The following is a 26,852-nucleotide window of genomic DNA, read 5'->3' as shown; positions in this document are numbered from 1 at the left end:
CGGATGCTGGAAATCTGAAATAAAAATTGAAAATGTTGGAGAACACTCAGTGGGCCAGGCAGGATCTGTGGAGAGAGAAACAGAGTTAACATGTCAGGTCAATGGACTTTCCTCAGAACTGGAAGATGTTAGAGATTTAACAGTTTTTAAGCAAGCACAGAGCCAAGATAAAAGGGTGGAGGGGAAAGAACAGAGAGGAGGGTCTGTGGTGGGGGGGTGGGCAGGAGTGATTAAATGACACAAGGGGTGATGGTGCAAGGCAATAGGGGGTGGTAATGGGACAAGTAAAGAAACAAAAGATGGGTGTGGAGGAGGTGTAAATGGTTACAGCAGAATAGCGGGGTGGGGGAGGGAAGCATGCACAGTCTGGCAAGGAGAAGAAGGGTCCCGTGGCTCGGGAATGTGGTGGACAAAGGTAGGTAGACCCCAGGGGTGTGCAACAACCTTGCTGGCTGTGTACCGATAGGGGTCCCCACCCCAAGCACCATCCCGCACCTCCTCCACTCCCAGTGGCTCGGGTGCAGCCATCCGCCATTGCTGTCCGAGAAAATGGGAGCGGTGAAATAGAAACCGACTGTTTCCAGTCATTGAGGGGGCCATCGATACAAGATGAAATGTGAAAGATTTCGAACAGAGGGCAGGAGGAACTTCTGGAATTCACTTCCAAGGTTAATGGTTGATGCTGAGACTCTGTCAATAGTCAAAATTAGATTGGCTGGCTGAAGGGGATATGGGATCAGGGTAGATGAGAACAATTTGCTCACATGGTGGGTAAATGCCAACATGGAGTGCTTGGGCCGCATGGCCTGTTTCCGTGTTGTAACTTCTACTTATTGTGAAGTCCTGTTTTAAAAATGTAAAAGAAATAGGGCACCCAAAAGAATGTAGACGCAACCAATTTTGTAACTGAAAGGACTGTGGGTGAGTTTGTTGTCATGGATCGAATTTATTTTTTCAAATTGTTTTTGGAGTTCTTTCGACCTTTCTGAATGGTAGCCATTTTCCCTTTCCCTTGTAGTTGATTTTGGCGTAAGCGCTCAGCTCGACAGGACTGTCGGAAGAAGGAATACGTTCATTGGCACCCCATATTGGATGGCGCCCGAAGTGATAGCATGTGACGAAAACCCGGATGCCACCTACGATTATAGGGTAGGTGGAAACGGATGCAAGGGACTGGGCAAGAAGCTACATTGCATTAGTTCTTGTACTTGTTCCCTTCCCAAGCCGATCCCTCCAGCTGAAAAGGTAGCACGCAGGCAAGCGCGCACAGCTCCGTGACCTCTGCCACATCGCCGTGACTTCTGCCACATCGTGCCCTGTACCTTAAAACTGGAGACCCTCCCAAAGTGTTTTGCCACAGGGTGGCAGGACGTAGGCTTATGCCAGCAATTCATGACATGCAAGTTCTCCAGGGGAAGGAGGTCAGCGTGACCTATGTTTTTTAAAAAAGGCCTTGGTACCCATTGATGAAGAGCCCATTGCCAGAGATGTAGGGTGACCTCTAAAAGGAAGACAGTAAATCAGTAAACATAGAAACATAGAAGATAGGAGCAGGAGTAGGCCATTCAGCCCTTCGAGCCTGCTCCGCCATTCAATGAGATCATGGCTGATCATCCAAGTTCAGTACCCTGTTCCTGCCTTCTCTCCATATTTCATTAAAAAAAAAAGTAAACTGTGCTCGGACTATGAGAAACCATCATTGAATGATGCAGTACAGCAGGAGGCCATTCGGCCCATTGTGCCTGTGCACGCTGATGCAGCAATCGTTCTAAGAGGCATTTCCCATATTCTAAATTTTAGATGTTGCTTAATTGCTAGCCTTTCAATCTTTAAGAGAAATTGTGTCTGTTTTATTCCCCAGAATCATTGCTGTGTGCTCGATTGTGAACGTGGGTGTGAATGCGCGGCAGGTTCCCAGGCAATACGCCCACAGTTGGGCTTTAAGCCATGTTTTTGCACACAATCCTGATTTTCAAGGCTGGAGTCTGTTTCTGATGAACCTAAATCTGGAGCCGAGTCCTCTCGAGATTCTTGGTTGCATCACGGACAACAGAAGAATCAAGTCATTCCATGATTTATTGTAATAAGCTTAATGGTGCCACAATGCCATCACAGACAGTAACCCCATAATCTTGTCTCACCAGTTTTTCATTTTCGATTTAGCCTAGGACACCCACTGCAACTTCATTTATTGTGTGACGCTGAGTCCCTGAAAATAACACCATCGTGTGCTGTGTTGCCCCACAGAGCACTGTGCTCTACGTGTTTCTTCCTCTCTCTTCAAATCCCATTCACTCCCGTTTTCATTTCTCTTAGATCTCTGGAATACTCTTTCTCCAATCAAGGAGGTGGCAGTTAATATAAGAACATAAGAAATAGGAGCAGGAATAGGCCACTTGGCCCCTCGAGCCTGCCCTGCCATTCAATAAGATCATGGCTGATCTTGGGCTCAAAGCCACTTCCCAGCCCGCGCCCCATAACCCTTCACTCCCTTATCATGTAAAAATCTGTCTATCTCCACCTTAAATGTATTTAATGACCCAGCCTCCACGGCTCTCTGGGGCAGAGAATTCCACAGATTTACGACCCTCTGAGAGAAGAAATTCCTCCTCATCTCAGTTCTAAAAGGGCGACCCTTTATTCTGAAACTATGCCCCCGAGTTCTAGATTTCCCCACGAGGGGAAACATCCTCTCTGCATCTACCTTGTCGAGTCCCCTCAGTATCTTATAGGTTTCAATAAGATCACCTCTCATTCTTCTAAATTCCAATGAGTATAGGCCCAGCCTGCTCAACCTTTCGTCATAAGTCAACCCCTTCATCTCAGGAATCAATCGTGAATCAGAGTTAGTAGGCTCTGGGGAGTAACCAGGTTTCTCGGGAATACTCCTGACACCTTAAGCTCAGAAGCTTGCCGTGTGTTTGTTTTTGTCCAGGACAAGCAAAGGTCACCAGGCCCATACGTGCTTTCCCTCATCCCTGGCAGATCTCGCCTTCATAAATGAAACCACCATTCCCCCCACTCCTCAACACCTGGCAACCGCAGAAGAAAAAACCCAGAGACCTGTAGTCAATTCAGGAACTCTTGTCAAAAAATGTTCTCTGACCTCTCGTGGGTGATCAAACGATTGGCTACATCAGGATAAAAGAAAGAACTTAGATTTTTATAGTGTCTTTCATGACCTCCGGGTGTCCCAAAGTGCTTTACAGCCAATAAAGTTGTAATGTAGGAAATGCAGCAGCCAAACAGGAATGAGATAATGACCAAATAATCTGGGGTTTTTTAATCAATTTTTTAAATTCATTCCTGGGATGTGGGTGTCGCTGGCAAGGCCAGCATTTATTGCCCATCCCTAGTTGCCCTTGAGAAGGTGGTGGTGAGCTGCCTTCTTGAACCGCTGCAGTTCGTGTGGTGAAGGTGCTCCCACAGTGCTGTTAGGGAGGGAGTCCAGGATTTTGACCCAGCGACGATAAAGGAACGGCGATATATTTCCAAGTCAGGATGGTGTGTGACTTGGAGGGGAACTTGGAGGTGGTGGTGTTCCCCTGCGCCTGCTGCCCTTGTCCTTCTAGGTGGGAGAGGTCGCGGGTTTGGGCGGTGCTGCCGAAGAAGCCTTGGCGAGCTGCTGCAGTGCATCTTGCAGATGGTTCACACTGCAGCCACGGTGCGCCGGTGGTGGAGGGAGTGAATGTTTAAGGTGGTGGATGGGGTGCCAATCAAGCAGGCTGCTTTGTCCTGGATGGTGTCGAGCTTCTAGAGTGTTGTTGGAGCTGCACTCATCCAGGCAAGTGGAGAATATTCCATCACAATCCTGACTTGTGCCTTGTAGGTGGTGGAAAGGCATTGGGGAGTCAAGAGGTGAGACACTCGCTGCAGAATACCCAGCTTCTGACCTGCTCTTGTAGCCACAGTATTTATGTGGCAGGTCCAGTTAAGTTTCTGGTCAGTGGTGACCCCCAGGATGTTGATGGTGGAGGATTCGGCGATGGTAATGCCGTTGACTGTCAAGGGGCGGTGGTTAGACTTTCTCTCATTGGAGATAGTCATTGCCTAGCACTTGTGTGGCACGAATGTTACTTGCCACTTCGCCCATAGCCTGAATGTTGTGCAGGTCTTGCTGCATGGGGGTAGGACTGCTTCATTATCTGTGGAGTTGCGAATGGCACTGAACACTGTGCAATCATCAGCGAACATCCCCACTTCTGACCTTATGATGGAGTGAAGGTCATTGATGAAACAGCTGAAGATAGTTGGGTCGAGGACACTGCCCTGAGGAACTCCTGCAGCGATGTCCTGAGGCTGAGATGATTGACCTCGAACAACCACAACCATCTTCCTTTATGCTAGGTATGACTGCAGCCAGTGGAGAGTTTTCTCCCTGATTCCCATTGCCTTAATTTTTACAAGGGCTCCTCTCACTCGGTCAAATGCTGCCTTGATGTTGTCAAGGCCAGTCACTCCCACCTCACTTGTGGCATTCAGCCCTTTTGTCCGTGTTTGTAGTAAGGCTGTAAGGAGGTCTGGAGTCGAGTGGTCCTGGCAATACCCAAACTGGGCATCAGTGAGCAGGCTATTGGTGAATAAATGCCGCTTGATAGCACTGTCGATGACACCTTCCATCACTTTGCTGATTGAGAGTAGACTGATGGGGTGGTAATTGGCCAGATTGGATTTGTTCTGCTTTTTGTGGGCAGGACATACCTGGGCAACTTTCCACTTTATCAGGTAGATGCCAGTGTCGTAGCTGTACTGGAACAGCTTGGTTAGAGGTGCAGCTAGTTCTGGAGCACAAATCTTCAGCACTACAGCCAGGATGTTGTCGGGGCCCCCTAGCCTTTCCTGTATCCAGTGCGCTCAGCCATTTCTTGATGGTGCGTGGACTGAAACAAATTGAGGGATAAATATTGGCCAGGACACCGGGGAGAAGTCCCATGCTCTTCAAAATAGTGCCATGGGATCTTTTACATCCACCTGAGGGGGTAGACGGGGTCTCGGTTTAACATCTCAGCCTAAAGATGGCACCTCTAACAGTGCAGCACTCCCTCAGCACTGCACTGGAGTGACAGCCTACATTATTTGCTCAAGTCCCTGGAGTGGGGATGAAGAACATGGGAACAGGAGTAGGCCATTTAGCCCCTTGAGTTTTTTCCGCCATTCAATGAGATCATGGCTGATCTGTGACCGAACTCCATATACCCACCTTTGCCCCATATCCCTTTATACTTTTGGCTAACAAAAATCTATCAATCTCAGATTTAAAATTAACAATTGACCTAGCATCAATTGCCATTTACGGGAGAGAGCGCCAAACTTCTACCATCCTTTGTGTGTGGAAGTGTTTCCTAACTTCACTCCTGAAAGGCCTGGCTCTAATTTTTAGACTCTTTCCCCTAGTCCTAGACTCCCCAACCAGCGGAATTTTTTTCTCTCTACCCCATCAGTTCCCCTTAATAGCTTGAAACCCACAACCTTGTGACTTGGAGGCGAGAGTGCTAGCCAGCGAGCCACAGCTGACAACATTGCAACAGTGACCACACTGCAAAAGTACTTGATTGGCTTTGAAGCACTTTGAGACGTCCTGAGGTTGTGAAAGTTGCTATATAAATGCAAGCTTGTTTGGGGTTTGTTTTTTCCAGTTCTTTCTACCTTTCTCCATTACCTCAAAGGTGTCATCTTCTGTGAGGTAATCCTTACCTTTAATAATAAATACATTAGTGGCAATGTTCGTCCTGAATGATTTAACCGTTGTGACATAAATACTGGAAGTTGATAGATGAGCATTGTTCTGTTGGTAACTGGGGCATTGAGCAGCTGTTTTTTTCCCCTCCTGTAACTGGATTCCTTTGGTTTCATTGCAGAGTGACATTTGGTCTTTGGGAATTACTGCAATCGAAATGGCAGAAGGCGCGCCACGTAAGTTTCTTTCTTTAACCAGGGTTTGGGGGGGAAGGACAAGATTGCCATTCAAGCGGTTTGTCTTCTGGCGGTCTGAACTTGAGCACTTTGCGCCGATGTGACCAGCTTTTTTTTAATGATTCTTTTAATTACTGAGTGGGAACAAGCCCTGTGATTGATTTGAGCCGTTGAGAAGTGTGCTGTGGAAATCGGAGAGAAGGTTGACTAACTCTTGCTCAGCCGATTATAAACTTAAATTCAATTTGGAACTGGTGAGACTCTTGGCCTGTCCCCTCAAATTCAGTGCTACAGCAAATGGTGTGTGACCAGTCCTTTTGAGGGTTGGCATGCCCTAAATCACCACTCCAGTCAATATATTGTGGATTTAAATGGCAGACAACTCCAGAGGGATCCCCGTCTTCCAGGGCCAAATGGTTTTGTTTGTGTTCTGCTCCTAGACTCAGACTAAAAATCACACTAACTCTACAGTAATAAAGCCCAGCTTTATCCCTAACAAACCCGATTAGAACCAAAATAATACACAAAGCAAAAAGAAGAAAAATAAAACACCAGCAATTCTACTTGTCCAGTTCCTATTTATCATCATTCTCTCAGCCCTACATGTATTTTCTTTTAAATATTTGTTGTTTACCTATTTTCCCCCCATTAAAATAATTCTCTTCCACGGCCCTTCTTTTCCCCCTGGCTCCCACTGTCCATATTGGAGGGTGCAACAAGTTTAGAAAAGCTGGGATTTCATTGGCTGGCGTTACAGGTTATTTTTCCAGCGAATGAAAGCCTAGACTCTTTAATACATTTTCAGGTATACAGGACTTATAAGATCAGGAACAACATAACATAAGAAATAGGAGCAGGAATAGGCCACTTGGCCCCTCGAGCCTGCTCCGCCATTCAATAAGATCATGGCTGATCTTGGGCTCAAAGCCACTTCCCTGCCCGCTCCCCATAACCCTTCACTCCCTTATCTTGCAAAAATTTGAAATTTGTCTTATCTCCACCTTAAATGTATTTAATGACCCAGCATCCACAGCTCTCTGGGGCAGAGAATTCCACAGATTTACGACCCTCTGAGAGAAGAAATTCCTCCTCATCTCGGTTCTAAAAGGGCGACCCTTTATTCTAAAACTGTGCCCCTGAGTTCTAGATTTCCCCACGAGGGGAAACATTCTCTCTGCATCTACCTTGTCGAACCCCCTCAATATTGTATGTTTCAATAAGATCACACCTCATTCTTCTAAATTCCAATGAGTATAGGCCCAGCCTGCTCAACCTTTCCTCATAAGTCAATCCCCCTCATCTCAGGAATTAACCGAGTGAATTGTCTCTGAACTGCCTCCAATGCAAATATATCCTTCCTTAACTAATGAGTTGGCCATTGTCCCTCGAGCCTGTTCCGCCATTCATGGTTAATCTGTACCTTCACTCCATTTACCTGTCTTGGTTCCATATCCCTTAATACCCTTACCTAACAAAAATATATCAATCTCTGTTTTTGATTGATCTTGCACCTCGACGGCTTTTTCTGGGGGGCGGGGCACAGGAGTTCCAGATTCCCATTACCCTTTGAATGAAGTGCTTCCTGACATCACCCCTGAGCGTCCTAGGTCTGATTTTAAGGTTATGCCCCCTTGTTCTGTACTTCCCCCTCACCAGAGGAAATAGTTTTTCTCTCTCTCTCTATCCTATCAACTCCTTTAATCAGCTTAAACACCTCGATTAGATCACCCCTTAATCTTTTGTACTCAAGGGAATACAAGCCCAGTCTGTGTAACCTGTCCTCCTAATTTAACCCTCGGTATCATTCTGGTAAACCTACGCTGCACCCACTCCAAGGCCAATATATCCTTGCTGAGGTGGGGTGCCCAGAACTGAACGCAGTGCTCTTAAATGGGGTCTAACCAAAGCTTTCTGTAACTGTAGCCTAACTTCTACCCCTTTGTATTCCAGCCCACTTGAGGTAAAGGCCAATATTCCGTTAGCCTCTTCAATGATGTTTTTGTACATGTCAAGCCAGAAAGTATACTACTGGACGAGCGTGCCCTTTGAAGGGTTCTAAGTCTGGCAGCACGCAATTAGCTCAACTGTTTCATTTAAAGAGCCAAAGGACATGCTAATATAGCTGTTGTCCTTAATACATGTAGTCACCATTTGATTAGTGGCTTCCCTAATATCCTGACCAGTTTATTCTATATCATCAAACCGTTTCTGTGCCAAGCATTTTGTGCTTTATGTTCAACAGAGATTGACCGCAAATACTTTTTTAATTTAAACTCTGAGAATGCATGAAAATGCAGTGGTGAAACTCTCAAGTTTTACTGTATTGTCCATTGGTGGGGTGGGTGGGTGGGTGAAGAATACCATTCTTCGTGCCCCAGTGCCTTGCTCCATTGAGTGGCAGCGTACAAATTGCCAACACGGTGGGCTTCCCTGGTTTCTGCCTCATTGGCGTCTAGATGGTTTGAGCCGAGCACAAGGGGAGAAAGAAAAATGGCAGCTTTGTGATAAGATAGGCAATGAAATATGTGAATATTCATTATGGTCATGTGATGGTTTCTTACCAGGGCTAGGTGAGGCCGTGGGTTAAATCACTGTCCTTTCTCTCCTTGCTCAAATGTCTCTGTGATCCTACGGAAAGTGGACAGTCTCAGACCAGTGACTGCAAGAGGCAAGTCCGACACCCGAATCTGCCCACTATTCGGGACACCTTTGGCCACTTCGGTCTTGGTGTTGGCTGGTGTGGTTCTGTACTAGGGGGTATGGTAGCACCGTGGTTATGCTGCTGGACTAACAATTTAAAGAAGGAGTGTTCAAATCCCACCATGGCTGTTTGAGAATTTCAATTACATTTTATTTAAAATCTGAAAATAATAAAAAAACTGGTAGCAGTAAAAGTGACCATGAAGCTGTCGGATTGTGGAAAGGCCCTAACTGGTTTAGTAGTGTCCTTTAGGGAACCTGCCATCCTGTATTGATGTGACTGCAGTCCCACACCGATATGATTGACTCTTAACCTGCCACTCGAGTGTATCAAACCGCTTAAGGCAATGAATGCCAGCTTTTTCAGGAGTGAATTTCTACAAAACTTAGTTTCTCATCTGAATTTGTGGTAAGGCTACAGTGAAGAAGAGGCTTCACCTAAGGCTGCACTAGATGCCAAAAATGAAAACACATATTTACCTTGATTTTAGAAACAGAAGAAAATCAAAATTCCCTTTTTAAAAGTAGAGGCCTAATTTAAAAAAAAAAAAAGGTTTATTGGTGCCTGCAGTTTTTATTCATTCATGGATTTTAGCTGAATAATTTAAGCGTGACCTATTTGAGGTCCAGTTGTCTCCAAGGTGACTCGACCAGTAATGGGAGATTGGCGCTGCGAGACTATCTGTGGCAGAATCGGTGATCAGATACTTGAGCCAGACAGGCCCCTCCATACATCTGGAGGATGTGTGCTGATCTGACTGGGCAGCACTGCTTATCGATGGGAGCTGGAGGTGTGGGCCTCTCACTTGGGGCTGTGATTCTTCCCACTCTAGGTGGTCCACGGTCGGGTGCTCCTGGCTGGGAAATCAGTGGGAAGGTTACTGGTGCTCTTTGTTGCTAAGCTGCGTGATTGTAGCTGGGTAAACGCCAGTAGTTACCTCGACGCACACTTCTTGGGATGGGGGCAGAGTGCTCCCTAAGCCTCGGCTCTTGCCAACCTGTGCCTGCACCCTCTGGGCTGAGGTGTGTCGCTTCTGTGATGGCGCGCACACCATATCGGGAAAATAAAAACTGGATTTCTTTAATCGTCTTACTGTGAGGTTCTTAAACCTGACGCACGTCATAGACACTTGGCTGATGAAATCAAAAGCTGCATAATTCCAAAATAATGGATGGGTCTACTCTGGATTAACCTGGGAAATTGGTGGCATTGTATAAAGTGTTGTTTTAGGCATCAGTTAGTGATATTCTTTATATTTTTTTCCCTTTTTTATTTCTTTTCTGTTTCACCTCAGCTCTGTGTGACATGCACCCAATGCGAGCCTTATTCCTTATTCCAAGAAACCCCCCTCCCAGGCTAAAATCTAAGAAATGGTAAGTGATTCCATGGCGTGGTGGTTGGGAACGGGATCCTGTGATGTACTGATTGGTTTGAACATATGATGCCAGTCGTTCTCCCGATGAGCCGAGCTGCCCGCACAGGTGCGTTGGGCAGGGCACCACCAAGGTTAGAACGAGTCGAAAAGAACATGAAGTAGATCAATTAGTCGTAGCTAGGTGATGCACACTAGGGTTTCCAGAGCCTGTAGGTTGTTGGAGAAAAGGAGAACTGAGGGAAGGTAAAGCGTTCCACAGTTTTTCAAGCTCGAGGAAAGGACAGGTTGGGAGTAGGTGTGCAAAGAATAAAACTGCTAAAATAAAAGAACATTGGGGGGGGGGGGGGAAACTTGATGAAGAGTTGAAGGGAGAGAAAGTTTGAGAAAGATTATAAGAGGATCAGTTTCAAGAACACAAAAAATTGATCTCCGATCACTGAAAAATCCATGTCGAAGTTTGGGGTGTTCCGAGGGGTGATGGTGGCACTGCCCAAGGAGGTAGACCACCCGTCGTTGCCCGAACCCAGTATTGAATGTTTACTCATTGTAGAGATTGGCTGGTTTTTGCAGTGTGCTCTGACATTTACATGTGCTCGAAAATGGTCAAACACTGCAATTCAAAAAAAATAAAGTGGAAGCTGATCATCCAAGTCAGTCGAGGGATTCATTTCATTTCAATTTTATTTATCACATAACTAAATACAAGAAGTGAAATCTAGTCAGTGAAATGCTTTTTTCTTGACGAGCCGAGAGCACCAAGCAGCAAGAACACTTAGCTGCCTGGTATGCACGGAGCTCGCAAGGACGGCAGCCATCTTCATCGGCGCCATCACAAAAAAACACATACCGACATATACACGCATACATACTTTAAATATAAATAATGATGATCTGATTGAGGCATGTAGATGATTAAGGGAGTGGATGAAAAGAAACTACTTCCTCTGGTGGGAGAGTCCATGTGAAAATCGCTACCACAAAGAGTACAGGAAACTCTTTTTTATCCGGCACGGACGGGACCGACGTGCCGGTTCATCAAAAATTCTGGATAACCGAAAGCTATAGTAAAAGATACGGAGCTGAGAGCGCCGTAACCCTGTTGCTTAGCAACAGGTTCAGAACAATGGCCACAAGTTGCAAGCGTCTCTGTAGCTTAGCAACAGCTGCAGCCACACCCTTGCACAGCAACAGATGGAGGAAGGCAAGTAATAAAAGTTACCTGAACCTACTCCTGAATTTTGCCAGTTAACCGACATTTCCGGTTATTTAGGTGCCGGTTAATCGAAAGTTTCCTGTAGTTGAGGCGAACAGCATAGATGCATTTAAGGGGAAGCTCGATAAACACATGAGGGAGAAAGGAATAGAAGGAAATGCTGATGGGGTGAAATGAAGAGGAGTGGGAGGAGGCTCATGTGGAGCATAAACACCGGCATGGGCCCATTGGGCCGAATGGCCTGATTCTGCGCTGTAAATACTGAAGTCTGGCGGGGAGGGGGTCAGGTGTCGACGCAGAGCAGAAACGAGACAATTTGGTTTGCGGAGCAGGTCCTAACTGATTACTTGAGCGTAGCAGTATATGAGGCCTGGGAGCAGAACTGCCTTTCTGCCAGTCATTCTGAGCACTGAGATATGAGGGGAGAAATTGGCATGACAAAATATGTTGAAAGAAAGAAGGTATTTTTTATTAAAGTACATTAGATTTTAAACGATCGAAGAGCTGAATTATTACTTTGATTCAGCGGTGTAGTGCAAGGATATTACAATTTACCTGTCTTTACCCTTGCTCCCCAAGGAATGTAACAGAAGTCATTTAGTTCGAGAGCTGAAATTTTGAAATCAGCGTGTGCCTTCTGATTGGGCTGTGGTCTTGGTGGTGTTTCCCAGCCTGGGTAAATGTTGACTGCTTTTAGCCTCAGCTCCCATCAGTGGAGCAGTCAGGGCCCGAGGTTGAATAAACGGAGGTCACATTTCAGCACCCAACCTAGACATTAGCGCCAAGAGGGCATCTTTGGTGGGAAGAAACACAGAAGATAAGAGCAGGAGTAGGCCATTCGGCCCCTCAAGCCTGCTCCGCCATTCAATGAGATCATGGAAGACCAGACAGCAAAAAAAAAGGTTAAGAAGGGGTTGTTTTTTTTGCACTAAAATTTGAAGATTAGAATGCTGTAGGGGACTCTCTTGGGATTGACCTTTAATCCGAGTGACGTGGGCACGAGGTACTGTTAATAAATTCCACTTTTCTAGATTTCCAACATTTGTATGAATCTGAATTTGTTGATTAAGTTAGTAAATATTGTGGGCAAGTGATCCGAGTGCATTATTATAAATTATACACGAAAGCACGGATTGTCCATGGCACTTATTTATTAAAACTCTTGATTCAGCCCCAATGTAAAATTTCTGATTTGACTCCATTTTTTTCCTTCTGGATTGCATAGACCAGAAAAACAAACCAACTTAGTTGTCAAACCCGAGTTCCTCGGCCCTGACCAATGTGTAATATAAAACTCAAATTAAGTGTATGGAATGTTTTGGGGGGCATGGGTCTGCTTTGTCTGCAGCGATTACCGCCAAGTATTATAAATCGCTCTAGCTCCCGACCTGGCCTTGTTGGCGTACTGTTGAGGGTTGTAAAATGTCGCAGTGCCACATTGCTGGGGAAACTGAGTGACTGTGGGGAGGAGGTGTGATTTTTAAACACCACCTTCAAAGTGAGTCTGTCACCATGGGTGGGAGCTGATCTCACTGAAGCGTTTTTACAGGAAAATGCCATGTGGTGACCACACGAAGGATTTATGATTTCAACTGCACCGTCAAGGAAGCAGTCACCTTTGCTAATGGCTGGCTACTTTGGTGCTCCTATATGTTTGTGTGTGTGTGTGCTAGGCCGTTGTAGCAGAGCCTGGTCTCCAATCGTCTTGGATCCCCTTGCCATTGGACCAAGACCTTGCTCTGTCAAGCCCGTGTGGTAGCTGGTGTGCAACGGCCACCCCCACGTTAAAAGAATTCACGCACAGGCATCTTCCACCCCTTAAAAATGAAGTTCGGGACCTGGAACGTCAGGACCCTCATGGACAACCCCAACAGTGACAGACCGGTACGTCGTACTGCTATCGTTGCTCGGGAGCTCAGACGTTTCGACATTGACATCGCCGCCCTAAGTGAGACCCGGCGGGCAGGGGAAGGCCAGCTCAAGGAGCAAGGCGGTGGCTACATCTTCTTCTGGAAAGGCAAACCTGAAGAAGAACGCCGCCTCCGTGGGGTAGGCTTCGCCATAAAAAATGAACTAGTTGGCCGCCTCCGAGACTCCCCTTGCGGTATAACTGAGCGCCTCATGACTCTTCGGCTCACCCTAGCCCGGAACCAGTGCGCTATGGTCATCAGTGCGTACACCCCAACACACTTTGGTAGAAGCCTTGAGATGGTGGGACTGAAAAAGTTTTTTTTTAAAGTGTGATTTATATGATGCATAGGGATCCTCGTTTATCAGATTCCCATAGACCTGTAGAAGATCTTGCACTGAAATTCAAACTCCTGTGCTAAAATGTTTTGTTTAAATTAGACCCCGTGTCATTTATATAATTGTACAGGAAACTTTGTGCTATCCGGCACCGACGGGACCGAGCTGTTGCCGTTCCCTCAAAACTGCCGGACAAACCAGCGCTAATGTTGAAACATACGGAGATTTTGAGCTCCGTATCTGGCAACAAACCCTGTTGCTTCTAAACAGTCGGCCGTACCTTGCAAGCGTCTCTAGCTTAGCAACAGCTTCAGCGAGACCTTGCAGAGCCTGACTGTTGAGAAAAAAGCAACGAAAAGGAGAAAAAAGCAATGAAAAGAAAAAAAACCTAACGAAACGGCTCCTGATTTTTGCCGGTGGCTCGAGCATTCCGGACAGTTAACCTCCGGATAATACAAAGTTTCCTGTATTGAGTTCGCACGATCGATCTAACCTTGCCCCAAAGCCTGCATTTATTTGCAGTTGTTCATCAGCACGCATGCTCCTGCCAGGCCTGCAGACTTCTGGACACCTGTTGGCAGTGCCACGGTGTGACCAGACTGCAGGAGGCTTCCTCCCAGCATGGAGTGGGCCTCTGAGGAGGATCTCAATCCTGTTGCTCATTCCCTGGCTGCAGCCAGGAATGGGGACGGTCCGGGGTCTCTTACTGGCCTGTCATCTCGTAGCTGAGGAAAGTAATGACTGACCGCCCTCGGACTTTGAAACTTGGGCCATTTGGGGAGCCTGAAAGTTGCGGCTGAGGAGGGACCTTCATTTCCCCCCTCTCTGGAGGCTGGAGTATAATCTGGGCCCAAGAAGCAAAGGCGGTAGTTACGCCTATAACTAAATGTGCATGTATACCATGAATATTTGTAGCAGTTGCAATTATGTCTGTCTGTAATGTGTGTTTTTAAAAAAAAAAATTCTATTTTGACCATTTCTTTGGTAGGTCAAGGAGGTTTATAGAGTTTATTGAGAACTGTCTGATAAAAAATTACACGCAGAGACCATCTACGGATCAGCTGCTAAAGCACAGCTTCATCCGAGACCAGCCAACTGAGAGGCAAGTACGCATCCAGCTGAAGGACCACATTGACCGGACTCGGAAGAAGCGAGGTGAAAAAGGTGAGGGTGGGCCAGTTACTCAGCAGCTGCCGCTGCCCGTTTCACGGAGTGTGGTGCTAATGACCGGTGATCTTCAAGTATAATGGCGGGGGAATAGTAACCCGTTATCTCTATATTAAACAGAGGAGACGGAGTACGAGTATAGTGGCAGTGAGGAGGAGGAAGACAATGTCGGTGAAGAAGGTGAACCCAGGTGAGTTTTTTTTTAAAGACTTCTGCGGTGTGTGTGTTCATGTCGCAAAAAGGTTTTTTTCTTCAGAGTACCAAAGAGCTCATTTATTCCTGCACCCGCCACCTTCCTGTAACACAGTTCCCACCATGCAAATTTAATTTTGCTGTGATGGGAGGGTGAATTTTTGTGCTGTTTATGGTGAGTAATGTTGGTGCAGAGGAATGGAACATTGCCCATTTCAAATGCCCAATGTCCGTATCGAGCACCGTCAAACTTAACATAAAGCACAATTAGATGGCGAGTAAAGCTTCCTACACTCGGAAGAACATCCCCTACTTCAACAGTATCCTTCTTCCTGAGTGAGATTTGATTTTGACGTGCGAGGGGGGGGGGAAGCTTGTACATTTTGTGCTCATTACTGTGAGTCATGTTGGTGCTGGGGAGTTTGAACATTGCAGTTTCCTCCTGTTAAACCATCGTCTTTGGCCCCCGCCACAAACACCGTGCACCTCTCCACCGCTTCCATCCCCCTCCCCAGCCACTGTCTCGGGTGGAGCCCGACTGTTTGCAGCCTCCGTGCCCTATGTGACGCCAAGCTGAGCTTCCAGCCCCAGATTCTCTCCATCACAAAGACCACCACCTTCCATATATTTAGATTTTTTTAAAAAAGGAGGGTAAATGAATCGCACCCTTTAAAGATTTAAAATGAATGTGGGACTTAAACACCAAAGCTGTGGTAACTTGTCAAAATATCCATTTTTATTGACTCGTGAGTAAAATGTGGGGAAAAAAATGACAATTGCTGAAAACTAGAAGAAAAACAGAACATCTTGGAAAGGTACAGCAGCTGTATGTGCGTCTGGGATGATTGTTTGGAGTCGAGATCCTTAAAAGTCTCTGTCCGATACATTTATCTCCACTCTGACCGTTGCTTTGCACGTGATACTTGTGACATTAAAGAGGAAATAGATATTTGGCAAAAGAACCAGAGGGGAGATGAGATTTTTTTTTCTTACGCAGCGAGTTGTTGTGACCTGGAATGCGCTGCCTGAAAGGGCGGTGGAAGCAGATTTAATAGTAACTTTCAAAAGGGAATTGGATAAATCCTTGAAGGGGGGAAAAATTTGCAGGGCTGTGGAGAAAGAGCAGGGGGGAGTGGGACTAATTGGAGAGCTCATTCAAAGAGCCGGCATAGGCTCGATGGGCTGAATGGCCTATGATTCTATCGTTCTGTGATTCTTGTATACCTTTTTTCTCTCTCCCCCCCAACCACCTCCACGGCAGCTCCATTGTGAATTTGCCAGGTGAGTCCACGCTAAGGCGAGACTTCCTGCGGCTGCAGCAGGAGAACAAGGAGCGCTCGGAAGCCGTGAGGCGGCAGCAGCAGCAGATTGTGCTGCCGCGTCGGGACCCGGAGGAGCACAAGCGGCAGCTCCTGTCCGAACGCCAGAAACGCATCGAGGAGCAGAAAGAACAGCGACGTCGGCTGGAGGAGGTAAAAAAAAAAAACATTTAAAAAAAAAAAAGGCTCTTCGGTCTAGTTTGACATGCAGCAGAACTCAATCAGTAGAAGCACTGATTTATAATGTCTGCATTTTGTGCGTGTTCTGCAGTTTCTTTGCACAACGCGTGCTCTTTGTGGTGAGCTATTCCCGTGCAGTGTTAAACACCGATTACTTCAGGGCACTTCAGCCTGGCAACTCATTTCTGTCTACGTCTGCCCTGGACCCATTAACATTGTGCTCCGTTCCAGATTTAGCCATTCGTGCGTGAACTGCATTGCTTAAGCAGTGAAACTTGGTTAACTTAACGGCCAGTTCACTTAGCAAGCAAGTGTGTATTTGGGGATATTACTGGTTGCCGGGGTCTGAGTCCTTTGCACACTGTGCCCTTTCAACTCTGGGGACCCAGGTTCCAATCAGGCCACACTGACTCTTGGAGGCATTCTCTGTCTGCTTCACAGTGAGTGGCTCAACTCTGAGTTGGTGGCCTCACTCCGGAGGCTACATGAATGAGATGGAAATGTTGCAGCGGTGCAGTCGGTGCTTTTCCCCAGGCTACGGATTGGGACAACAGCAACTTGCATTTATATAGCGCCTTTAACATAGTAAAATGTCCCAAGGCGCTTCGCGTTGCCGGGTAGCGTTAACGAGGAGTTTGGCTTGAACTCGGAGCGCTGGCTCTGGACGCTGGGTGCCAAAAGCAGAAGAAGCGTTGCATTCCCCCACAATGAAGAGTTTACTGAGCTGTTAACCTGCACTTAATCCAGCCTCATTCCTAATTCATCAATCCTGTATAAGCAGCAGTGGGTTGTATCTTGTTGGTTATGACTGGAGGCACTGGCGTTCATGGAGGCCCCCAGCCTGACTCGGCACTTCATCAGACTGTCATTCAGTCACATTTCATCAGCCAGCTGCTCATATCATTAACACAGTACTGTGCGAGGTTTCACACGAAAAGGGTTCCAGTGCACCGATACTGGACCTGCCCGAGTGGGCACTGAAGACTAACTCACTGTTAGATGCATCTGTCGCCTGTTGTTGCCTTTTCTTCAGCACTTGGGTGTTTGCTTGTTAATGCGTGAGAAAATGGACAGCAGAAAGGGTTTGAAGCAAGAGGTTTATTTTTGATACGTCAGCTGCCCGACTCTAAATATTGGAAGAAATGTTAGTGTGAAGCTCTACTTTGTTCCCCTTTTATGGTCTGTGCTCAGTGCTTCCCGATGGGAGACGAGCAGCTGAGCAGAGGGCAGGTTGCACGTGGATCTCGGCACTCCATAGTGCCGAGTTGTTACTGCTCACTGTCCTCCTCCCTGCTTGGGTGATTTTTAATTGGGGTTTTCGTGATGGAAGGTTCAGTGCCACCGGTGATGACCATGCCTGCTCGGTCTTGCGCAGTGTCGATCACGAGATCATTAATGACGAGATCCTATCAGGTCCTGCTCTCGTCTGCCAAAATTGTTCACTATTCCAGAAGCATTCTGGAATGCAAAGATAAACCCCGGCTTCTATTCTCTACTGCTAAACTTCTTCTTAAACCCCTCTCCCCTGTCTCCTCCACCCTCACCTCTGACAACAAGTGTGAGGAGCTCATGGCCTTCTTTGTCTCTAAGGTTGAGACCATCCGTTCAGCTGCCTCTGCCACTTCCCTTCTTTCCCCTAGCCCACCGGGCCAAACTTCCTCTAAGGTTCCCCCCTGCCCTAGCCCTGAACTCACTTCTTTCTCCAGTTTCTCTCCGATCTCCCCTCATGACCTCTCCGCGCTCATCTTGTCCACGAGACCCACTTCCTGCTCCCTCGACCCTATTACCACCAAACTGCTGACCACCCAACTTCCTTTTCTGGTTAGCTGACATTGTTAATGGTTCTCTCTCCTCGGGGTACTGTACCCCTCTCCCTCAAATCTGCCGTCATCACCCCTCTCAAAAAGCTAACCCTTAACCCCTCCATCCTTGCAAACTACTGCCCCATCTCCAACCTCCTTTTCCTCTCCACAGCCCTTGAACGTGTTGTCGTCTCCCAAATCTGTGCCCATCTTTCCTGCAATTCTATGTTTGAATCCCTCCAATCAGGCTTCTGCCCTTGCCACAGTACTGAAACGGCTCTCATCAAAGTCACAAATGACATCCTTTGTGACTATGACAAAGGTAAACTATCCCTCCTCGTCCTTCTTGACTTGTCTGCAGCCTTTGACATAGTTGACCTCTCCATCCTCCTCCAACACCTCTCCACTGTTGTCCAGCTGGGTGGGACTGCACTCGCCCGATTCCATTCTTATCTAATCGTAACCAGAGAATCACCAGCAACGGCTTCTCTTCCCGCTCCCACATCGTTACCTCTGGTGTCCCTCAAGGATCTATCCTTGGTCCCCTCCTATTTCTCATCTACATGTTGCCCCTTGGCGACATCATCCGAAAACACAGCGCCAGTTTCCACAAGTACGCTGACAACACCCAGCTCCACCTCACCACCACTTCTCTCAACCCCTCCACGGTCTCTAAATTGTCTTGACTGCTTGTCCGACATTCAGTTCTGGATGAGCAGAAATTTTCTCCAATTAAGTATTGGGAAGACCGAATCCATTGTTTTCAGTCCCCGCCACAAACTCCGTTCCCTGGCCACTGACTCCATCCCTCTCCCTAACATCTGTCTGAGGCTGAACACACTGTTCGCGACCTTGGTGTCATATTTGACCCTGAAATGAGCTTCCGACTGCATATCTGCAGCATAACTAAGACCGCCTATTTCCACCTCTGTAACATCACCTGTCTCCGCCCCGCCTCCGCTCATCTGCTGCTGAAACCCTCATCCATGCCTTTGTTACCTCTGGACTTGACTATTCCAACGCACTCCTGGCTGGCCTCCCAAATTCTACCCTACGTAAACTTGAGGTGATCCAAAACTCGGCTGCCTGTGTCCCAACCCGCACCAAGTCCCGTTCACCCATCACCCCCTGTGCTCGCTGACCTACATTGGCTCCCGGTTAAGAAACGCCTCGATTTCAGAATTCTCATCCTTTTCAAATCCCTCCGTGGCCTCGCCCCACCTCCAGCCCCCCCCCCCCCCCCCCCCCCAAGATCTCTGCGCTCCTCTAATTCTGGCCTCTTGAGCATCCCTGATTATAATCGCTCAACCATTGGTGGCTGTGCCTTCTGTTGCCTGGGCCCTAAGCTCTGGAATTCCCTGCCTAAACCTCTCCGCCTCTCTACCTCTCTTTCCTCCTTTAAGACGCTCCTTAAAACCTACCTGTTTGACCAAGCTTTTGGTCACCTGCCCTAATTTCTCCTTATGTGGCTCGGTGTCAAATGTTTTGTCTTTTAATGAAGCATCTTGGGATGTTTTACTACGTTAAAGGCGCTATATAAATACAAGTTATTGTTGAGATTTAGGAGGATGTTGCCAGGACTGGGGAATTTTAGCTATGAGGAAAGATTGGATAGGCTGGGGTTGTTTTCTTTGAAACAGAGGAGGCTGAGGGGAGATTAATTGAGGTGTATAAAATTATGAGGGGCCTAGATAGAGTGGATAGGAAGGACCGATTTCCCTTAGCAGAGAGGTCAATAACCAGGGGGCATAGATCTAAAGTAAGTGGTAGAAGGATTAGAGGGGAGTTGAGGGGAACTTTTTTCACCCAGAGGGTGGTGGGGTCTGGAACTCACTGCCTGAAAGGGTGGTAGAGGCAGAAACCCTCATCGCATTTGAAAAGTACTTGGATATGTACTTGAAGTGCCGTAACCAACAAGGCTACGGAGCAAGAGCTGGAAAGTGGGATTAGGCTGGATGGCTCTTTTTTGGCCGGCACAGACACGATGGGCCGAATGGTCTCCTTCTGTGCTGTAAATTTCTATGAGCAAGGCCATTTGGCCCACCTTGATTCATCCATTCAGGAAGATCCTAAAGTCTCCCCATTGCAGCTACCAGTTGTTTCTTAGATGATGCTAGGGTTTTCACCTCCACTGCTCCATCTCTGGAAGTCTGTGCCATATGTTGAACACTGTGTGTGAAGAAGCGTTTGAACCTGTGGTTCCGGTGTCCTAATTACATTGAATTATATAAAACGTACAGCACAGAAACAGGCCCCTCAGCTCAACTGTTCTATGCTCCACACGAGCCTCCTCCCACCCTACTTCATTTTGCCCCATCAGAACAGTTTAACTTAAAGTAATATTCCGGATCTACCTCCTTTATTCTGTTAGCTATCTTTTATATCTCTACGAGCACCTCTCTGTGACATTTTCTTTCCAGGCTAAAAAGCCCTAGTTCCTCCAGTCTTTTTTCGTAACTCAGACCTTTGACACGAGGGATCAGCCTTGGGGCACTTCTCCACACTGCCCACCGAGCTTGGAAAGTTTCCCTTGTGCCTCAGCGATTCGATCTCGGTGAAGGACTCGAGGTGCCGGCTGACCAAAGCGCGCTCTACTTTCATCACGACTTCCTCTGATTTGATATTCTGCCATTCCAGCATTGTAGCTCAACACTCTGTTGGTGCAAGTGGAGCGAGGATTACGGCATGATCATTTTCTACGTACACGGGAATTCCGTAACCAGCATATATTTTGGTGTCCGCCGTGGCTCGGTTGGTAGCCCACTCCCCTCCAAGTCAGGAGGTTGTGGGTTCAAGGCCCACTGCAGACTGCAGAGCCCATGATCCAGGCTGACACCCGCCCCAGTGCAGCACCGAGGGAGTGCTACATTAGTCATAGTTATACAGCACAGAAAGAGGCCCATCGTGTCCGCGCCGGCCATCAAGCCCTATCTATTCTAATCCCATTTTCCAGCACTTGGTCCTTAGCCTTGTATGCTGTGGCATTTCAAGTGCTCATCTAAATGCTTCTTGAATGTTGAGGGTTCCTGCCTCCACCACCCTTTCAGGCCGTGAGTTCCAGATTACAACCACCCTCTGGGTGAGAAAGGTTCCTCCTCAAATCCCCTCTAAACCTCCGGCCCCTTACCTTGAAACTATGCCCCCTGGTTATTGACCCCTCTACTAAGGGGAAAAGTTCCTTTCTATCTACCCTAATCTATGCCCCTCATAATTTTGTACACCTCAAATCAGGTCCCCCCTCAGCCTTCTCTGCTCTAAGGAAAACAACCCCAGCCTGTCCAGTCTCTCTTCATAGCTGAAGCACTCCAGCCCAGGTAACATCCTGGTGAATCTCCTCTGCACCCTCTCTAATACAATCACATCCTTCCTATAGTGTGGCGACCAGAACTGCACACAGTATTCCAGCTGTGGCCTAACTAGCGTTTTGTACAGCTCCATCATAACCTCCCTGCTCTTATATTCTATGCCTCGGCTAATGAAGGCAAGTATCCCATATGCCTTTTTAACCACCTTATCTACCTACCCTGCTGCCTTCAGGGATCTATGTACATGCACACCAAGGTCTCTCTGATCCTCTGTCATTCCTAGGGTCCTACCATTCATTGTGTATTCCCTTGCCTTGTTAGTCCTCCCAAAATGCATCACCTCACACTTTTCAGGGTTAAGTTCCATTTGCCACTGTTCTGCCCATCTGACCAACCTGCCTATATCGTCCTGTAGCCTGAGGCTTCCCTCCTCGCTATTTACCACCCCACCAATTTTCGTGTCATCTGCGAACTTACTGATCATACCTCCTACATTCATATCTGCATTGTCCGAGGGTGGCGTCTTTCAGATGGGACATTAAACCGAGGACTCCGTCTGTCCCCTCAGGTGCACGTAAAGGATTCCATGGCACTATTTCGTAGAGCAGGGGCGTTATCACCAGTGTCCTGGCCAATATTTATCCCTCGTCCAAAATCATCTTTAAAAAAAATAAATTATCTCATCATTATCTCATTACTGTGGGAGCTTGCTGTCGCGTTTCCTACATTACAACAGTGTATACGTAGAAAATACTCATGCCATACTTCAAAAGTATTTAATTGGCTGTATAACAGTTTGGGACATCCTGGAGCTATATAAATGCAAGTTCATTCTTTCTGTGCTATGTAGAAGGCAAATGCTAGTGGCATAGTGATAAAAACGTTTCAGTGGATTGCATTTGGAGGAGTGCTGGCACTCAACTCCAGCCCTACAGTCCTTCCCCCACTGTTACACCTCAATCTCAGAAGAACATAAGAATTTTAGGAAGCAAAAGGCCAAACTAATCTTTGATTTGACTGAAATAGCAACAGAAAATGCTGGAAGCACTCAGCAGGCCAGGCAGCATCCGTGGAAAGAGAAACAGAGTTAACATTTCAGGTCTGGGACCCTTCATCAGAACTGGAAAAGGCTAGAGATGTAACGAGCGTAGGAGATGCAACACCTGCCTGAAGGGATAATTACTAGTCCCTTTAGGGCTACTCGGATCAGGCGTATTCCTCAGACGTTCACTTTCAACTAAAGTTTGAGGTAGCCGAATCCTAAAGACGCTTAATTGGGTCTAAAGGTCCGGACTATCTCTCCCTAAAGGAAAGGAACAACCTGAAAATGTTACCGTCCTCCAGATAGCACTTTTAATAAGTTTAGCTAGACTGTAACGTTCCGGATATTATGAGGGTCCGGAAAACTCCCCCAGAATTCTGCAACTCCTCACCAAAGAGTGTACAGAGATTGAGTTTGCGAGTTTGATACAGAAGTATTATGTGAGACAATTCTAAAAATACATAGATTTATTAAAGAACCGACATATAATTTACAGTTGGTGAGTCAATCGCAACATTAACAATTCCAAAAAAAGAAAGCTTACAATTCTATTATCAGAGAACCTACTCTCAAATCTTAACTTTGCTACAGTTTTACAGTTCTTAGTTTTATTCAGGATATCCACCAAAATCAAATACAGTACCTTTGATCCCCAAGGTACAGAGTTGGAGACTTAGAGTTGGCTCTGAAGCCGAGAATCGCTTTGCCCCTTTAAGCGAGTCTACTATTCCATTTGAGTGTTCAATATTTATAACCTTTTCCAGTGGTATTTCCTTTAAGGTTTTCTGCTGATGTAAGCTAATTATCTCTAGTCATTTTTCTGCTGACCCCTGCAATTCTTACAGTCACCTCAGCTGGTAGCACGACAGAACCACGTCTCTCCTCTAGGTGTTCGAAGTTTATCATAAAAAACGGTGTAACAGCAGGTGCACGTTACTTGGTATCATTTTTATGAAGGCAGATGTGTGTTACTTTTATGTCCTTCTTTACGATGTGTAAATTAGAACACCTTATTGTCTTGTTCCCAAAGGTTCAGACTGTCAGGAGCCTTTAACCTTCTGTTTCAATAAGGTTATTGATTCAGTGTCAACAACTTATCTTATCTCAATAGCCAGAATGCTACCACAGCTTTTTCATGGTTAGGTTTCTAGATTTCCAGACCCAGTTTGTCATGTTTTAATAAGGCCAGAGTTCTTTCATAGAATGGTGTCTTTTTCTGAATAGGTTATATGGCTTCTTCCTTCACATGCCCTTTTAACTCTACCCTTCCCACTGTCCAGGGCCCCAAACACCCCTTCCAGGTGAAACAGCGATTCACTTGTACTTCTTGCAATTTAGTATACTGTATTTGCTGCTCACGATGCGGTCTCCTCTACACTGGGGAGACCAAACGCAGATTGGGCGACCGCTTTGTGGAACACCTCCGTTCAGTCCGTAAGGGTGACCCTGAGCTTCCGGTCGCCTGTCACTTTAATTCACCGCTCCACTCCCACTCTGACCTCTCTGTCCTCAGCCTCTTCCACTGTTCCAATGAAGCTCAACATAAACTCGAGGAGCAGCACCTCATCTTTTGATTAGGCATTTTACAGCCTTCTGGTGTCAACATTGAGTTAAACAATTTCAGACTATAACCCCTGCCCCCATTTTTCAGGCTGTTTATGATTCTGCCATCCCCATTTGCAACATTTAATCTCTCCTGTCTCCTGCCCTGGCACAGAATGTTCCTCCCCTCCCCTCCCCCTTTCCCTGCCTCTGCACCTGCTTAAAATCTGGCACATCGCTAACCTTTTCCATAATATAACAGCAAAATACTGCGGATGCTGGAAATCTGAAATAACAACAGAAAATGCTGAGAATACTCCGCAGGCCAGGCAGCATTCTTGGAGAGAGAAACAGAGTTATCGTTTCAGGTCTAACCTTTTCCAGTTCTGATGAAGGGTCCCAGACCTGAAACATTAACTCTGTTTCTCTCTCCACGGATGCTGCCTGGCCTGCGGAGTGCTTCCAGCATTTTCTGTTGTTATTTCAGATTTCCAGCATCTGCAGTATTTTGCTATTTGATTTGACTGAAATGGCTGTGACAATAGGTAATAAGTGAGAATCTGAGACACAGTCCCAACTCTTTCCCCCTCATCCTTTCTCCCCCTCCCCTGCCTTGTTAATTGGTTTGTACAGTGGAAGTGTGTTGAAGTAAAACTTGACATTTAATGTTTCTGATGTTTAGCAACAGCGGAGAGAACGAGAGCTACGCAAGCAGCAAGAGAAGGAGCATCAGCGGCAGGTGGATGAGATGCAACAGCTTCGCAGAGAGGAGGAGAGGAGACAGGCCGAGAGAGAGCAGGTATAACCCCTGCCTGCAGTAAAGAGATTAATCTTTTACCAGTAGTGATTGGGGAAAGAGATGCTTGTGTAACCCTGCAGTTGGACTTTCATCTCGTTCCCTTTTGGCCTCGAGGCTGAAATAGCTGATCTCGCCTGGGACAGCATTTGAAGCACTACAATTAGGCTCGGTATTCCTGGGCGAGGGAGGCGGCAATTCAGCCAGAGCTCTCGCTATTCGGGGACCCCCGTTAGAAAGTGCAAGTGTGTGGGCGTGAGATGGGGACAGGATCAGACCCTGCTGAGACCCCCCTCCGCAGTTGAATAGCCTGCTGGCACTTGCTATCTTGGCTTGCACATGAAGAGTGTCCACTCTGAAGGGGTAGCATAGGGCTGCTGACCAATGTCCCCCGTCAGCCGCACTGCCTCCTGCGCGGCCCGCCTCCCCCCCCCCCCCCCCCCCCGCAAACGCACGGCACATTGAAATTTCTGCGCGTGCGCGGCATCCTCAGCACAAGAGCCGGCGAGCGGCCTGCATGGGGACCCTGCAGATGACTGCGCAGCTTAGCACGAGCGTTGCTGCTGATACCCACGGGAACCGTACCCTAGCAAGGGTTGGCACCCTCTAAGGGGGGAGGGGAGAGAAACCTTGCCCCTCTGTGGGTGATCGTCACGCATCATTCCCAGCCTTCGTTAGAAGTGTCCCAGCGCAAACTGTTCTTCACCCTCCTGTTCAGTTAGTTTGTCTTTCTCCCTCCCTCACGTTGGGATTATCTCATGACTCTGCTTGGCACATTCTGGCAGTCAATACCCAGTGTCGCACCCTACCTGGTGAGGGGCCCCCTTGTTTAATCATTGTTCTGGTTAATAGGTCCTGTGAACGTAGGCTTGCAAGGCTTTTAAGGGTCTGACAGCAGTGGATTTTATGCTGAGCATAACTGATTGACCTAAAAGAATAGGTGAGGTTTTTGAATTTCCTTTGTCCAGCTTGTACAGTAAACTCTTTCTTATCCAGCACCTATGGGACCAGGATGGTGCCAGTTGATGAACAATTCTGGATAACAGAGAGGTAGACCTACCAAGGCAATTTTTAACACAAACAAAAATTAAAAATCAAGAAATGTACTGTATAATTGGGTACTCACCTACATAATGTTCCGTTAAATGTATGGTAGAATCGGCAAGATTACCGGTTATTGAGGTGTTGTTTTGTATTGAGATATACCTATTTTGCCGGTTATTAAAGTATTCCGGACGATAAAGTGCCGTTTAAACAAGAGTTTACTGTAATAAAATATTTTTACAGTATTGTAATTATGTAGGTCAGTAGGCATCGGAAGTGAGCAGAGTTAAACTAGTGCCGTAAGCAACTGATCCAAACTGTTGAGTTGATTGAAGCAGCGTACATGCCACCTAATCTTTAGCATCTTCTGACGAACTAGCAATGCAAGTTGTACATGCTCAGTGAGACTGCACTGAGCAGGTACAAATATCGTAAAACCTGTAACTCGCTAACCTACAGTAACTGAGAAACTCATCGTGAACGTCCCTGAATTTAAAATTGTGTACCTGTTTATTTATTTTTTTGAGAGTCGGGGGGGCGGGTGTCGGGAATGGCTTCTTTTCTGCTCAACCAATTTTATTTTTTTTTACAAACCAAATTTCCGTGTTCAGGAATCCCACTTTGATGCAGGATAAAGTTCCCCCTGCATCGCTGCAAGAATCTACCTCAGCCCCGACCGCCGAAGTCCCCTTTCTGAATTTTCCACAATTTGGCGATGAATTGTATTGCTGGCAAAACATGGGACTAAAACAAAGGGTTGGCGTTTGTTAATTTTAGTGGAATTTTTGCACGCCTCAGCGCCCTGGGCCCGATTTCCAGGCCTTGCAACTGGGCAAATTCATTTGTGTCCTCGGTAACAGATGCTTCACCTCAGGCTTAGGTGGGAAATATCTGCACCAATTTCCCTTCAATAGGTTGTAAATAAAATGGTAGAAAAGGGATGTGGGGCGCAAAGTCTTATAACACTGCTGATAAAACTGTGAGCTGAGCTTTATTTCCCTTCAAGTTTTACTT

General features: G+C 46.8%; 1 protein-coding gene across 11 annotated transcripts in view; it reads left to right on the top strand.

Annotated features, from left to right (window-relative positions):
• LOC147090480 (misshapen-like kinase 1) overlaps window positions 1-26,852 on the top strand; it is a 197,748-nt gene that overhangs the window by 100,395 nt on the left and 70,501 nt on the right. For all 11 annotated transcript variants that reach the window (XM_085977245.1, XM_085977246.1, XM_085977240.1 and 8 more), the window contains exons 6-12: window positions 1,019-1,149; window positions 5,859-5,913; window positions 9,909-9,987; window positions 14,438-14,613; window positions 14,737-14,806; window positions 16,070-16,280; window positions 24,681-24,797. In XM_085977245.1, coding sequence (XP_085833371.1) covers window positions 1,019-1,149; window positions 5,859-5,913; window positions 9,909-9,987; window positions 14,438-14,613; window positions 14,737-14,806; window positions 16,070-16,280; window positions 24,681-24,797 — 839 coding nt within the window. The remainder of the gene's footprint in view (window positions 1-1,018; window positions 1,150-5,858; window positions 5,914-9,908; window positions 9,988-14,437; window positions 14,614-14,736; window positions 14,807-16,069; window positions 16,281-24,680; window positions 24,798-26,852) is intronic.

Source organism: Somniosus microcephalus, unplaced genomic scaffold (assembly GCF_052327205.1).
Source record: "Somniosus microcephalus isolate GS21.2 unplaced genomic scaffold, FLI_Smic_1.0 unresolved_chr4, whole genome shotgun sequence".
Classification (NCBI taxonomy): domain Eukaryota; kingdom Metazoa; phylum Chordata; class Chondrichthyes; order Squaliformes; family Somniosidae; genus Somniosus; species Somniosus microcephalus.
This window is presented reverse-complemented; position numbering and strand designations above follow the sequence as displayed.